General features: G+C 41.9%; 1 protein-coding gene across 3 annotated transcripts in view; it reads left to right on the top strand.

Annotated features, from left to right (window-relative positions):
• Positions 1 to 13,761, top strand: part of LOC105692420 (protein artichoke-like) — a 53,737-nt gene extending 39,976 nt beyond the window's left edge. For 2 of the 3 annotated variants that reach the window (XM_012411618.3, XM_020856083.2), the window contains 4 exons: positions 7,124 to 7,504; positions 7,916 to 11,008; positions 11,301 to 11,632; positions 11,719 to 13,761. In XM_012411618.3, the coding sequence (XP_012267041.2) occupies positions 7,207 to 7,504; positions 7,916 to 11,008; positions 11,301 to 11,632; positions 11,719 to 12,285 (4,290 nt within the window). In that variant the 5' untranslated portion in view covers positions 7,124 to 7,206 and the 3' untranslated portion in view covers positions 12,286 to 13,761. The remainder of the gene's footprint in view (positions 1 to 7,123; positions 7,505 to 7,915; positions 11,009 to 11,300; positions 11,633 to 11,718) is intronic. The other variant, XM_020856084.2, reaches the window with a different exon arrangement.
• Positions 13,762 to 13,996: the final 235 nt, after the last annotated feature.

Raw genomic sequence — 13,996 nt, 5'->3', positions numbered from 1 at the left:
TCCCAATAATTCTATCACCAGCGGCGAAGTTTAATCAATTTTTATAATCAAATTTCCGAAACCTCTCGACAACAGCCAAACCGCTTGAGATAGGCTAACGGCAACGGGAACGGCGCGTAGCGAGTAGAAATGAATAATTATCCAGGGTAATCACTCGGAATTAGTTTCCGGCAAAGCTGAATCATGATTTCCGTCACTCTTGAATCTCGTCAAGGGTTGAGAGTAGCTGCTGTTATATACACAATAGGGTGTCGATTACCGAATAACTCACGACGACGAACGTCGCGACGCTACGCCGTCACGCCGGGATGGTGCCATTAAATTATACACTCAAGTACATGAGAATGACGATCGTTTTCCACCTTCTCCAGCACAACGCCCCGTCCGCCGCCCGATTAAATCGACGTTTATACGTTTACTTGGTGTGACGCCATGATCATCTCATATATATAATTATCTCACTTATCGTTAGTGACGATTACTGTTATTGGAGTTCCACCCACGTTTATCACGGAGCCGAGTTCACCCAACGTCGGCGCAAGTTTTTCTCCGAACCAAAAGCGAAGAGAATTTCCTTTTTTTTTTTGCCATGGCGTTAATTAGATCGCGCGTAACATCGCGCAACGTTTCGAGGCTCCTTTCACGTTTCAGGAACCGGGAAACATTCGTAAAAATGCGCAATAAGAGACGAGAAAATTTCTAGGTAAAAAAGAATTCGACGGCGAAATTCAGATCGTTGAGTGGTACGTATTTATTTATACCAGAGCCCGATAGCAGCGTCGCGACGCTGTCCCCCCATTGGAATGACATAAAATGGTGGAAACAAAATATCCTCGTGAACTGCAGCTGCCCCGATATCATATATTTTATACGTACCGTTTGCAGCTCAAATGCATCTGCAGTGTCTCCGAGAATATGGGCCATCAAAGTCGCCGTGACGACCGCTGTGCAGGCCTCTACGAATGTAACGAAAGTTCCGAAAAATAAGATGAAATATGAAACTCTAGGATATGTATACATCGGGGTGGTCCTTATTAGATTAATATTTGAATTTTATGCTGCTCCCTATATGGCTTCGACGATTATTTGATAAATAAAAAAGCACAAAATTTTCGTAGATCATTTGCCGATATAGATAAGAGATTTGGCAATTTTCAGATTTTTTGGAGCAGCACAGCAATGGAAATTGAGTCAAATTCGAAGGCGTTGGGACGAAGGGGACAACTTAGAATTGTGCTACAAGCTCCAGCTTTCGTGAGCATTTCTTTTTATTTATTTGCCGAGATTTGAGCTATAGGGAGCAACAAAGTTAAAAAATGACCCAAATAAGGACCACCCTAGTGTACACGTATCGGGGTAGTAATTGCGAATTCGCGCAGCGGAGTTTGGACGAGGATCGTGCGTCTGTTCGTATTTGTTGATTCACGCAGTAGTTATCTTACAGTGGTCGCACTTAACATGCGGGAATAATTATTATTTCATCGATCGCGCAACATGACCGGAAAATTTATGCAGGGTATTGAAATTCCGGTATACTATCGCGTCACATCTGCGCAGCACCGTTACATGGGATTTAGAGGGTTTAGAATATCTGCATATTACGCTCACCCTCGACCACATTCTGTTCAGTCTATGAGAACCTCGCAAAATTCGATACCATTTAAAATTCGTTGAAAGAAATCAATTGTTTATGTTTTGATGATTTTTTTTTTTTTTCTCATCCAGAGTCTCGTCTTCGTTACATGCGATCGAGGAAGGGAGAAGCTGCGAATATGCTTTTCGCCGAATAAAAAACGACTGCATTTTAACCACCGAGTCGATATTTCTAGGGAGAAATGAGGCGAACGTCTTCGAGCTTTTCTGAAACGCGAGGGTTCCCCGTATCTTTCACGCCAAGCTTACCCCCCAGCTGGTATAAAATTGAGCCTGTAGGTTGCCTAAGTTGAGCAAGGTTTAACCCTAACCATTCCGAAGCCCTTAATCTTTCCTAACAACAGTTAATCTGAGTCTACTGCACGGTGCACGCCAGAATAGTGGCGGCGGGACCTTCGGGTAATTTTTATCCTGCGCTATGGCTTCCCGGTTAATTTGATAATACCGCTGCTGCTACTTCACTCTTTGATCCCCCGTCTCATCCCCCGTAGTTCCCGAGTCGCCCCGCCCCTCCATATTATATACCAAAAACTTTCTAATTTAACGATGAACTTTTTTCCCCATCTTAACGGTGCATGGAACCAGATCCGGTCCAGGCTGGATTACACGGAGGAAAACTTTTACGCAATTCCTCTACGTCCGATGGAATTTCTTCCAGATTGCATGTATGGATGATTGTAGGAAATCTCGATAAAAATATTTCCGCAGATCTTCCGACTGCGTTCCGGAGTTACGTAGCTGTACGTATACATACCTGTACCTGCTCGCGTGTAAAATGCGCCTTTCGTTCTTTCCTTCCTTTATGTATCGACGGGGTCGGGGTTGAAGGAGCAAGGGGTAAGTCGCGGGCCCATTCGACAACCGAATAGCTGGAATCGTTCTCGTATTACCCCATACCTTGATAGAGGGTAGGGATGTGAGTATGTAAATGTAAATGTAGATGTGGAGGGGTAGGAATGAAGGGTAAGTCGTAGACCGCGTTTGCTCAGGTTTGCCAAGGTTAACTTGAGCGAATGAACACGAATCGAGGTAATCTCTTCATCTCGGGGTTGTCGAGCAACCTGAGCTGATATAACTAACGTAACCCTACCTTATCCTACCACCTTAGCTTGCCACCTCAACTAGCATTCAAACCCGTACAACAGTTTTGGCCTATAACAAGGGCAAACACCTAGACCGCGTTTCTAACAGAAAATACAAATTGCACGCGTATCACATATCGCTCCGCTCGTGTAAAACATACATAAGCGATACAGCCAGCCAAATAATATCCCATACATATTGTACGCGGTGGGAAAGGCGCATATACGGTATTCAGCCCCGACAAACCTAGGATAGGTATATGCGACTATTATGCAAAAGTTGGGTCGCTCACCCAACAACAGAAATATAACCTTGACTCCCAAAAGCTACCGGAAATAACAGGCGAACCCGAGATTCAACGTAACGAACTTTGCCATCCCTCTCAAGTTACTCGCTTTACCCACAAGGGGGATTCGTACGCACATATTAATAACAAAATTTACATAATGCAAAGAACATCCTTGGTAATGTATACGTATGTACCTACTCACACTCGTGAGCTTGTATTAATTTCGAGAATTATTTGCCTTCCTTACCCTTTTTTATTGTATTTAACGGGATTCCGAGTATAATTGGATATACAATTTTATGAAACGTATACACTGTGTATTCAGTTTCGCTGTTCAAATTGCTCGAGCCCATTTCATCCCCTTGCTTTATAGGTACGTGTACAGCCACTCGTTAATTACGATAATTATGACAAGGACAGTAACGCGGTTTCGCCGCGAATCCGAGGAAAGGATAAAATGTATTATATATACGTACATTCGTTCCTTTGGTGAATTTCAAGAACTCTTGCACGAGTTGCAAAAAATGTTTTGATATCGCGAAAAAGTCTGCGGGCTACATGTACTTGTGTTTGAAAGAGGAAAAAAAAAACAAAGAGTGAAAAAATGTAAGTATTATGTTTCCGAATGGAGGTGGCGAACATCCTAAAGGAAAGGAGTATAGTATCGTAACGGAGAAAGCGAAGGATATTAAGCATTGTTCGTTCGCAAATGGAAACTCCGGCGCTAAGAGTCTTTTGCTAAATTTCAGAGTTGATCCCAGACAGTAATTCAGAAGTCCCCATTACGAATTTCTTTTTCGTATGCCACCGAGGCAAAGAGAGAGAGAGAGAGAGAGAGAGAGAGAGAGACAGCTGATGTTATATACGCTTAGGTTAGATTAAACCGTTGTGAGCCGGAAAAATATCACGACAAAGCTGTTTTCTCGAACAAGACCGGCAGCAACAGCAATAGCGGCATCAGCTCTATACGGAGAAAAACGCGCGTATACTATCGATCAGCTGACGTTTTCTCAAGACTCTTCTTCGTACTCCCTGAATATGACCGCGCGAATCCCTTGGAGCGAAAAAAAAGGGAAAAAAAAAAAAAGAAAAAACTGGTTTACAGAATGAAGAAAATAACGAATTTTCACCCGCGTACGTACGAACATACACACAGGCTATTCCGATATACTTCTGAGCAGGTGTATCTATTTGCTCGATTTTCGCTGGGCGGAAAATGGGCTCGTAAGATGCCTTGGGAAAATTCTCATTGTCGGTTGATTTTTTTTCTCGTTCATTGAAATATTTTCCTTCGGCAGCACGATGCTATAGAGACGAGATTATGAGATATGGTTGCGTACGTGGCCGGTGAAGGCGACTCTGAGTTTTCCTCGTTTTTGTAATCCGGGTAAAAAATGTAGTCCAGGACTCCGGTGGGACCAGGTCGTGTCTCGATGTAGAGTTGCAGATGTAGAGCGAAACTTGAAAGTTTAAAAACAGATGTACACGCTATACGTTATATTGTTTCTGTGCTTGTATAGTGTTATACAGACGCAGACTTATCGAGCTCGTGGAAAAAGTTGACCAACTCAATCAACGTACTTGGTTTCCGGGGAGCATTCATTTTCACATAAATTTACTACGGAATTACTGGGCTGCCCCGAGCTATCATCGCCTATATTACGAAAGAACGAGACCCGGTTTTCTTGGAATTTGTTACATTATCTCGAGCTTCATCGCCCTTCGTGCACATCCTCAAGGGGATAATTAGAAACACTACAGTATAAAGAAAGGAGAATAAAATTATCGCACATAATTATTAAAATCATCCCGAAGTTTTCCCCTTTTCGCGCTGTTTGGTGTTATGAAAAATATATAATATCTACAACGAACTTCGCCCAGTTTTGAACAATTAATTATTTTTAACTTGAAACCACTTCCTCATGACGTAAACTGTCGTCTGCTCTACCAGCTAATTTATCGACTAATTATAACGACTTACATTTTATTAATTATCTTTTGTAGAAGCTCGTAACATCGAATAAAGCGATTAATCTGTATTTGAGATTCTATTATGTTGATGAGAAAAAATTGCAGCGGTCAGATGATCTGGGAGGAGAATTCACGTCGCCTAATTGAGACCGAAAGCTTCATTAGAAAAATAATAAGAAAAAAAAGGCTTTGAAAAGAGCATGAATTCAGAAGTATTTTTTTTTTTTTTTTGGTGTACAGTATAGATATTCAAGTACGTACACCGGATGTACAAAAGAAAAGTGGTAAAAACTCGGAATTAGAAGAACGCAGGGGAAAAGGAAAAAAGCCGTTGGTAATTTGAGATTCAAGCCGTTTGTAAAGAAAGTCCTCTTCCAGAAAGTTGAATCAAAGAACATTTTTTATTTTGAAGTGCCTCCGTAACTTCCAATTATAGATATATATATACACGTACATACCTGACATGAACAGATGATATATAGGTATATATATTTACCTGTTCCTTTTTTCTTAACTTTAGTCTACGTCAAAGGATGTCACCCTTTTTCATTACTCAAACTTCCATCAAATCGCATCTTGCGAATTAATTATTCAATAATCACTTTTTAAAGTCTCGAAAGACTCTGAGCGAAGAAACAGCTTTTTATGCAATGTTCCTAACTTCCCTCTCCGAATCAAATTTCTCTTTCCTGATTCATTCTCTTTTCGTCGGTTTTACGTCTTTATACCAGCGGAATTCTGATTTCACGTTAAACTGCGTAATTTGAAATAATAAGAAAAAATTTCCGATTCCGGGGAAAAGGAGAAATTCCGACAATGCTAAGCGGGAGAAATTTTTTCGTCGAATGGATAGAACTGATTCACTCAGATCTACTCGTCCCCACACGTTTAACCCCACATCAAATGCATCGGAATATAGGCGAGCCGTAATGGGCGAACCGTTCACGTCGTCGTACCGAAAGATCGCGATAGGCAAAACCTCGAAGCTCAAGCATCCGGATAAAGGAGACAAGAATTCAATTTTCTCCAACGCGGCGTCCCTTATCTTTTTCAAATATCTACGAATCATATACACATGTATTGTAACCATAACACGCTTTCTTCACCCCCGTGTATTCAAAACTTCTCTCATTCACGAGCTCTCTGATCGCCGTATGGTTTATCGGAGATTTCGAAGTCCATCGAGGTGTCTCTCTTTGAGCTCTTCCTTTTTCAAGCTTATAGAACGTGCAGTTTTTTCAGGTATTTCGATCGTCCGACTACATCGCGCGTTATGGAAACTCCGCGGGAAACTCATAAAGTTAATTCTAGCGACGAACCATGGCTATTAGAACCAGGATACCCGTATAGTCGAATAATCCCATACCGCAAATGAAGGAAGATATACGAGCCAACTATCAGATAAGTTATAACGATCGGGATCTTGGGAGGGAATCCGCCCTTCGGTCCTCAATGTCTTGGGGGTGCGGTTAATCGAGCTGCTATTCTGCTTACGAAAAGGTACAACTGAATCTCCAACGTACTTAATCTGGAACGAATCGGGTTCGTTGGTAGTAGGAAATTTGAGATCAAGAAACCGTAATTTCATTTCATTTATACATACCGTCGCATATTGGGGTGGCGCGTGCCAAACTAAGCTACTGGATAGCGTGCGCCATTTGCATTCTCATTACCATCGGTGGTCTTATTTAAATACGCGAAGTATACTATACGTGTGTATTCGTACGTATCCGTGCGGTGATAACGTCGGGTGTAGCTGTGTCGTATATTAGGAAGGTTATATCGTTGCCAACTTGGACTATGCCATGGCCACGCCATATACACCGGGACTGGACCGAGCTTTAAAATTTACGAAGGTGCACTTCATTAGCACATGTACACTCTCGGCAAGGCGACCGAAACGATTTAAGCACAGTTTATGTGAGCAGGTACAATATAGGTACATTCATGTATACTTTGTGAATACCGTATTTCTATGTTTGTATATTTGTTCTTCTTGCGAAACCAACGTATATACGCTTCAATTCCGTTTTCATACATTGCGCGGTTTACTCAAGAATCCGCACTGAACCGAGCAGACGTGGAAACGTAGGAAAATTGGCGTATTTATGAATTTTATGTTCACAGATACGGGGGCAAGGACAGTTTTCTTAATGGAGAAGTTTTAAAGATGAAGCCGTGGTACGGATCCGAGTCGATACGATAATAAGATGTGGACTCCGTGGCTACGGACGAGGCGGAAGTGGCATCATCCTCCTTCCGGAAGTGGAGGAAATTCGACGGACGCTCGAACGAGAATTAGAAAATACGTGACTTGGTCGATCATAGCGACTCTGCTTATAGCAGCAGCTAGAGAAATTGATAGCGCGGAATGTCCGCCGCAAGAAACTATCCTCAAATGTTCTTGCTACAATTTTAATGACGGACTGTACCTGGAATGTCCGGACGCCACGGAAGAATCTTTGAAATCTGCTCTGCTCGGAGTACTCACCACATCCGGCGGCGAAGGTGACCGACTCGAGTACATGTTGCTTAATTGTTACAATTATTTCTTATCGCAGAACCCCACTCGAAGGGTTTCATTTTCCTTAACCACCTAATGTTGTTGGCAGTTCCCGGGATCGGTTTTTTATAGATCTAGAACGTAGAATTGGTCTCGTGCGACTTGCAACCCATGAATAATTCACTTTGGCAAAATTATTATGCAGTTATTCCGCCCACTGACGTGCCACTAGTTCGCTACAACGTTAGTAACTACTATTTAAGTTGATGCTCACCCGAGAAGTGCACTTTACTTCTGTCTGAGCTGATTAACTGATTACATAATGCCCGAGCCGCGAATACTTAAAGCGTCCAAACTCGCGGAAGATCAGGTTCGACGAAGAACTACTTTTGATGAGAGTTACCGCTTCTTTCTAGGAGCAGTTATCCAATCTTTGAACATCTACGAATTGGATCGAAATGTTGAGGAGTTACGGGAGACGACCTTTCCGAGCGGCACCCAAATTCGACATCTTCAGATTTCACATTCCGGAATTAGAGAAATCAACGAAGACGCTTTTCGAAGGCTTGCACCGAGTCTGGAATCCCTGACTCTGGTTTCCGGAAGACTTCCGCACGTCCCTCAAAAAGCGCTTGGGCATCTCCGGTTTCTAGTTAAATTGGACCTAGAGGGGAATCTGGTCCACGAACTACCTAGCTACAGTTTTTACGAATTGTCATTGCAAAAACTGAACGTGAAAGGCAACCAAATCACCAAAATATCGGAACACGCTTTTGCGGGATTGGAAGAAAAGCTAACAGATTTAGACCTGGCGGAGAACAAGATTAGGGTTTTCCCCATGACGGCGCTAAGAAGATTGGAATGCCTTACGTCATTGAAGCTCGCATGGAACGAAATATCCGAGCTACCGGAAGACGGTTACTCCAAGCTTAAAGCCTTGGATTTCCTAGAACTAAGTAGTAATAATTTCGAAGTCATTACCCTGAACTGCTTTCGATGTTGCCCATCCCTTAAAACGTTATCGCTCTACTACAACGCCGTAGAAACCGTCGATAAGGATGCATTCATATCGCTAAGTCTTCTCGAATCTATCGATCTTAGTCACAACAAAATAGTATCTCTCCACGTTTCCACGTTTCGTGCCAATCAGCGACTCAGATCGATCGATCTAAGTCACAATCACATTCACTACATACGAGGTGTTTTTTCACGACTACCAGACCTTAAGGAGCTCTTTTTGAGCGAGAATAACATTCTCGAAATACCACCGGAGGCATTCGCAGGGAGTACAAGCCTTTCGGTAGTAGATTTACAACAAAACGCCATCAGAAGGATAGATCCTCGGGGACTGGCTACCTTGAATCAATTGGCGCACCTACATCTCAGCAGAAATTACATAGAAAAAATACCACGTGATTTTCTAGAGTACTGCGAGAATCTTTCGACTCTTTCGCTCGACGGTAACAGCATACGGGAATTGGAAGTTGGGACGTTTTCCAAGGTGAAACAACTCCGGGAACTCCGGCTCCAAGCCAACCAGATAACGGAGGTCAAAAGGGACGTTTTCACCCCGCTACCTTCATTACTCGAGCTACACCTTCAAAACAATGCCATCACCGACATGGAGACGGGAGCGTTGAGGTCATTGCACAGTTTGCAGCACGTCAATCTTCAGGGTAATTTACTAGCGGTTCTTGGAGATGTTTTTCAAATATCCAACGAAATCGGGAACAATGGAAACGGAGGTAGCTCTCTAGTATCTATTCAATTGGACAACAATGGTCTGGGGGTCTTGCACAATGATTCGCTGCGCGGACAAGCATCTGTGCGGATAATGTGGTTGGGTCATAATCGTCTGACGAGGCTACAGGTCCCTTTGTTTAGAGATTTGCTCCTAGTGGAACGTCTTTATTTAACGAATAACTCCATATCACAGATAGAGGATGCTGCCTTCCAACCTATGCAAGCGCTCAAGTTCCTCGAATTAAGTATGAATTGTCTTAGTCACGTGACCGTGAAGACATTCTCCGAACTTCACGAACTCGAGGAACTATATCTTCAAGATAACGGCCTCAAGAGATTGGAGCCTTACTCGTTGACGGCTCTGAAAAAACTCAGAGTACTCGATTTGGCCAATAATCATCTGAACGCATTGCACGACAACATTTTTCAAGAAGGACTTCCGATACGTACATTAAATTTACGGAATTGCACGGTGAGCGTAATAGAGCGTGGCGCCTTCAGGGGTTTGAACAATCTTTACGAGTTGAACTTGGAACACAACCATCTAACAGCTGCCGCTCTGGACAGACTCGTCATCCCCGGACTCAGGGTCCTCAGAATATCGTACAACAACTTCAGTCAGATGAACGGGGTATCGCTCGACGGTTTACCATCCCTTCAGCAACTCAGCATGGACTCTTCGCAACTCCATAGAATGCCTTCGGAAATATTTTCGAAAAACAAAAACTTGGCTAAATTGTTCCTCAGTAACAATCTGCTTCGAAGTCTTCCCGGTTACTTGCTACTGGGACTCGACTCTTTGAAGGAGGTCAAACTCGATGGCAATAAATTCCTGGACATCCCTTACGAGGCCTTCGGGAATGCTACTTCGATCGAATTCATCTCATTGGCCCACAATGTCATCCAAACTATTGACGCCTCAAAGTTGAACGGCTTGACTAATCTTAGAGATTTGGATCTCCGCGGGAATTCTATATCATCTCTTTACAATTTCGCCGGTGCAAATTTGTCCCGTCTTCATTCGGTTGACCTGAGTCATAACCAACTAACGGCACTGCCCGCCAACTTTTTCATCCGATCGCATTCCCTGCGCCGAGTCGACCTCGCGTCCAACAAATTTCATCAAATTCCGGCAGTCGCACTATCCGCAAAGAACATACCCGGCCTAACTTGGCTCAATATGACGGCCAATCCGCTTCTCAGGATTCACGAAATCAGCTCCGAAGCCAAGTTCCCCGCCCTTCAAGAAATTCAAATATGTGGAACCAACCTCTCGATCGTCCCAAGCCAGGATTTCGAGGCTTTTCCAGCGCTGATGCATCTCTTTATGAGTAGCAACGTAATTACGAAGGTATCTCCGAGTGCCTTTCGAAGTTTACCAAATCTACTGACCCTCGATATGAGCATGAACGAACTTGAGCTACTACCGCAGGAACGACTGATGAGATTGGAGCGTTTAAAATTGCTCAACTTGACGCACAACAGACTGAGGCAGTTAGAAGATTTCCCATCAGACTTGAAAGCTCTACAGATCCTTGATTTATCTTACAATCAGATAGGCGACGTGGGTAAGAGCACGTTTCAACACTTGGAAAAGCTCGAGGAATTACATCTGTACGGTAACTGGATATCGTCGATATCTCCAGACGCTTTCAGACCCCTCAAAAAATTGAGGATACTGGATCTGAGTAGAAACAATCTCGAGAATTTACCTCTCAATGCTTTTCGCCCACTCGAAACGCAGATACGGAGTCTCAACGCAGAAGGTAAATATTCAACATAGATATTCCGTTTCATCTAACAATATTAATTTAATAAGCAAACTTGAATCCGCGATTGGAAACGAACGGAGCCTTTCGCGAAGAAAAACAGCTCCATCTCCGATTCGTTAAACAGAATAATTATCCATTTTGCGATTTCACTCCTATAAGATAGAGTCAACGGTTGATGATTCGAAGCTTTGTTTCAACATACAAAGTAATTTATTAAGTGCGTAGAAGCATACATAAGGTAGGTGAGCACATTCGTATTTAGGGTGAAAACAAAACCATTTTCCAGAAAATCCTCTGAACTGCGGCTGCGAGTCCCAAGAACTTTGGGAATGGCTAAGAGACCATCAAAAGCTCGTGGGTGGTGTTAGTCGAAACAGGGGTGGAATCGGAGTAAATGACAAAGAAAGTGGATTGCTGAGATGCGAAAAACCTCCGGAACTCAGAGGTCTGGTCTTCCTGGACCTTGATCCGCACTCCTTTTGTTCGGCTCCGCTTATACCAAAGCTCGCAATTCAGGATATTCAACCTTTTTCCGTCTTGGTTTCCTGGCAGAGCAGAAACTATTCGAAACTTCAGGGTTATCAAGTTGTGTATCACGCTATGGACAACGTCGATGAGGTAAAAATGATCTTCTCTTTTCCGTTCAATGAATGTAGTGCAATAGAAAAAAAGAAACAAAAACGAATTCGCTTTTTTTACCACAGGTTCGGGGTAGAACGTTGGATCCAAAAGCACGCTCGGTCAAGTTGCCTAAACTGGGTGCGAACACTCGTTATCGTATTTGTGTTTTCGGACTTGGCAACTGGATGAACCATCCGGGAGACAACGTAATAATAGGACATTTGAACGGTTCGAACGGGGATATCTTGGAGACGAGTACCCTGCCGAAAATGAACGATTCTAGGACGAGTCGTTGCACGGAAGTGACGACCCTGGAGGCTCCGGATACGGAAATCAGTAGCAACGGTTCCCTAGGGGAAGTTGGTGGAGTGGCTAGCATACTGACACGAAGATTGGGACTGATAGTCGGATGTTGTATGGGCTTCGTAGTCTTTATAGTCCTAGTTTCCGTCCTGGGTTATCTGAAGGTCAAGAAGCAAAGGGAGGCCGTGAAAAGGGACCAACAGCCCATTCCCCCCGAGTACATGTCCTACAGACATTTCAGCATTCAAAGTGGAGAGGCTGGACACGCGGCGAGGGTAACGAGCCAAGACTCCCAACAACATCCGAGCTTCGTCAGCAACGTAGGTAACACATCTTTAAACGTTTAGACGAACGTTCGTCCTTTTCATGTATCAGTGATCGGAGGTTCGATCTCAACAGTGACAAAAAACTGAAGTTTATCGGTTGTGAATAATTTAAAGCAAATTAAAAAGACATTCTTTTTTCTCCTTTTAATTTTTCTAATCTCTTTGAACGAACCAAATAAAATTCGCGGATAATTTTCTATAAAAAAATTTATCGTGAAGCCAAAAATAATCAATCAATCTAGACTATTACGATTAAAGGTAACAATATACCGAATCCCCAATCCTAAACCTAAACCAAAAAGATGCTAAAGACTGCCCATAAGGTAGCCCATTGTGACGACGCATATTTGTATATAAATTCACTTGATAAATTTCTTTTCGACGAGAATAAAAAGAATAAATAAATAAATAAATTACTCTTCTACGAGTACATACGTATAATTAGCATACTGTATATTGAATCACAAAATAAAAAAAATAAAAAAAAAAAAAAAACTTCAATTGCAAATATCGTATGTAGAGAGTGAAAGTGACGAGATTACCGAATTTTATAAACAATTTTATACGAGATTCAATTAACCGTAATTCTAAGACGATGACATTAAAATAAACGAGTCGCCGTAGAACTGAAATTGAGGTGTTTATGTGTTATACGGTGATAAAAGTTATGGGCGATTGCCGTACGTTTCACCGTTAGACAGCCATGTGTATAAAAGTGTATGAAAACTAGAAGAAAAAATGAACAAATAAGAAACAGAGAAATGGAAACTTTGTCGAAGGTAGTACGACGCGTTTGAAGAGCTATTAAAACTAATCGTAAGTGCAGTGCTATTATATGATACCATGTCGTTTGTTTACAACAAGAGTTGCATTTTATTATAAATATAAATCGATCATCTATATAGCGAAATGAGTAATTGAATAAATATCTATGACATTCCATTATTAGCTGATAATAATTATCATCCGTCGTAATTATATTTTTATTCTCCTTTAATTTAGAAAGTGCAACTCTCGACAACGATCGTGATAAAATTTTAGTAAATTGACGTCCAACTAGGTCTTTTCGCGATGTGTAGCTAAAATTCAATAGATTCGAACTATTTGAACGCGATTTATTGTTTAGAAGATATGCTGTGTCTAGTTTAAATTATAATATATTATAGTAGAATTATACAATGACGACGCCTGAAAATAATTATTCGCGTTTCACTGCGTATACGTTATACATATTATATATATATATACGTAATTCAAATGAAAAGCGTAAGGGATAATATTTTTCACGGTGTGTCGGGCGCCGCTGGATAATTGTATCATACATATAATAGGAGTATGTTTATACATATATGTATATAATACATACATATGCATTTATACCGCTTGTGTGCGGTTCGAGACGGATCATGTCATAACTGCACTACACAATGTATCATACATATATGTAACTGCTAGGTTACAAATACTGTAATAATAAAACACAATTTTTTTATAATACCCTCGTCGCCTGGGCTGAGCTACTACTTCCAACAGAAAAACATAATTTCACGCTTCCTGAGGAACTGGATATAGAGGAACAAGGGTGAGTATGATAATGGCCTATAAATTCAGGATTATATATGTATTCCAGCTGAATCCATCTCCGGTAAATTGATCTTACATTATCCAAGAGATTTTTTAATCAGTGTTTCATTCGCCACCCGTTCATTTCCCCCATCTTAAATGACTGTTT

Source organism: Athalia rosae, chromosome 1, assembly GCF_917208135.1.
Source record: "Athalia rosae chromosome 1, iyAthRosa1.1, whole genome shotgun sequence".
Lineage (NCBI taxonomy): Eukaryota > Metazoa > Arthropoda > Insecta > Hymenoptera > Athaliidae > Athalia > Athalia rosae.
The sequence above is the reverse complement of the archived record's forward strand: the minus strand, read 5'-3'. Positions and strand labels throughout refer to the sequence as shown.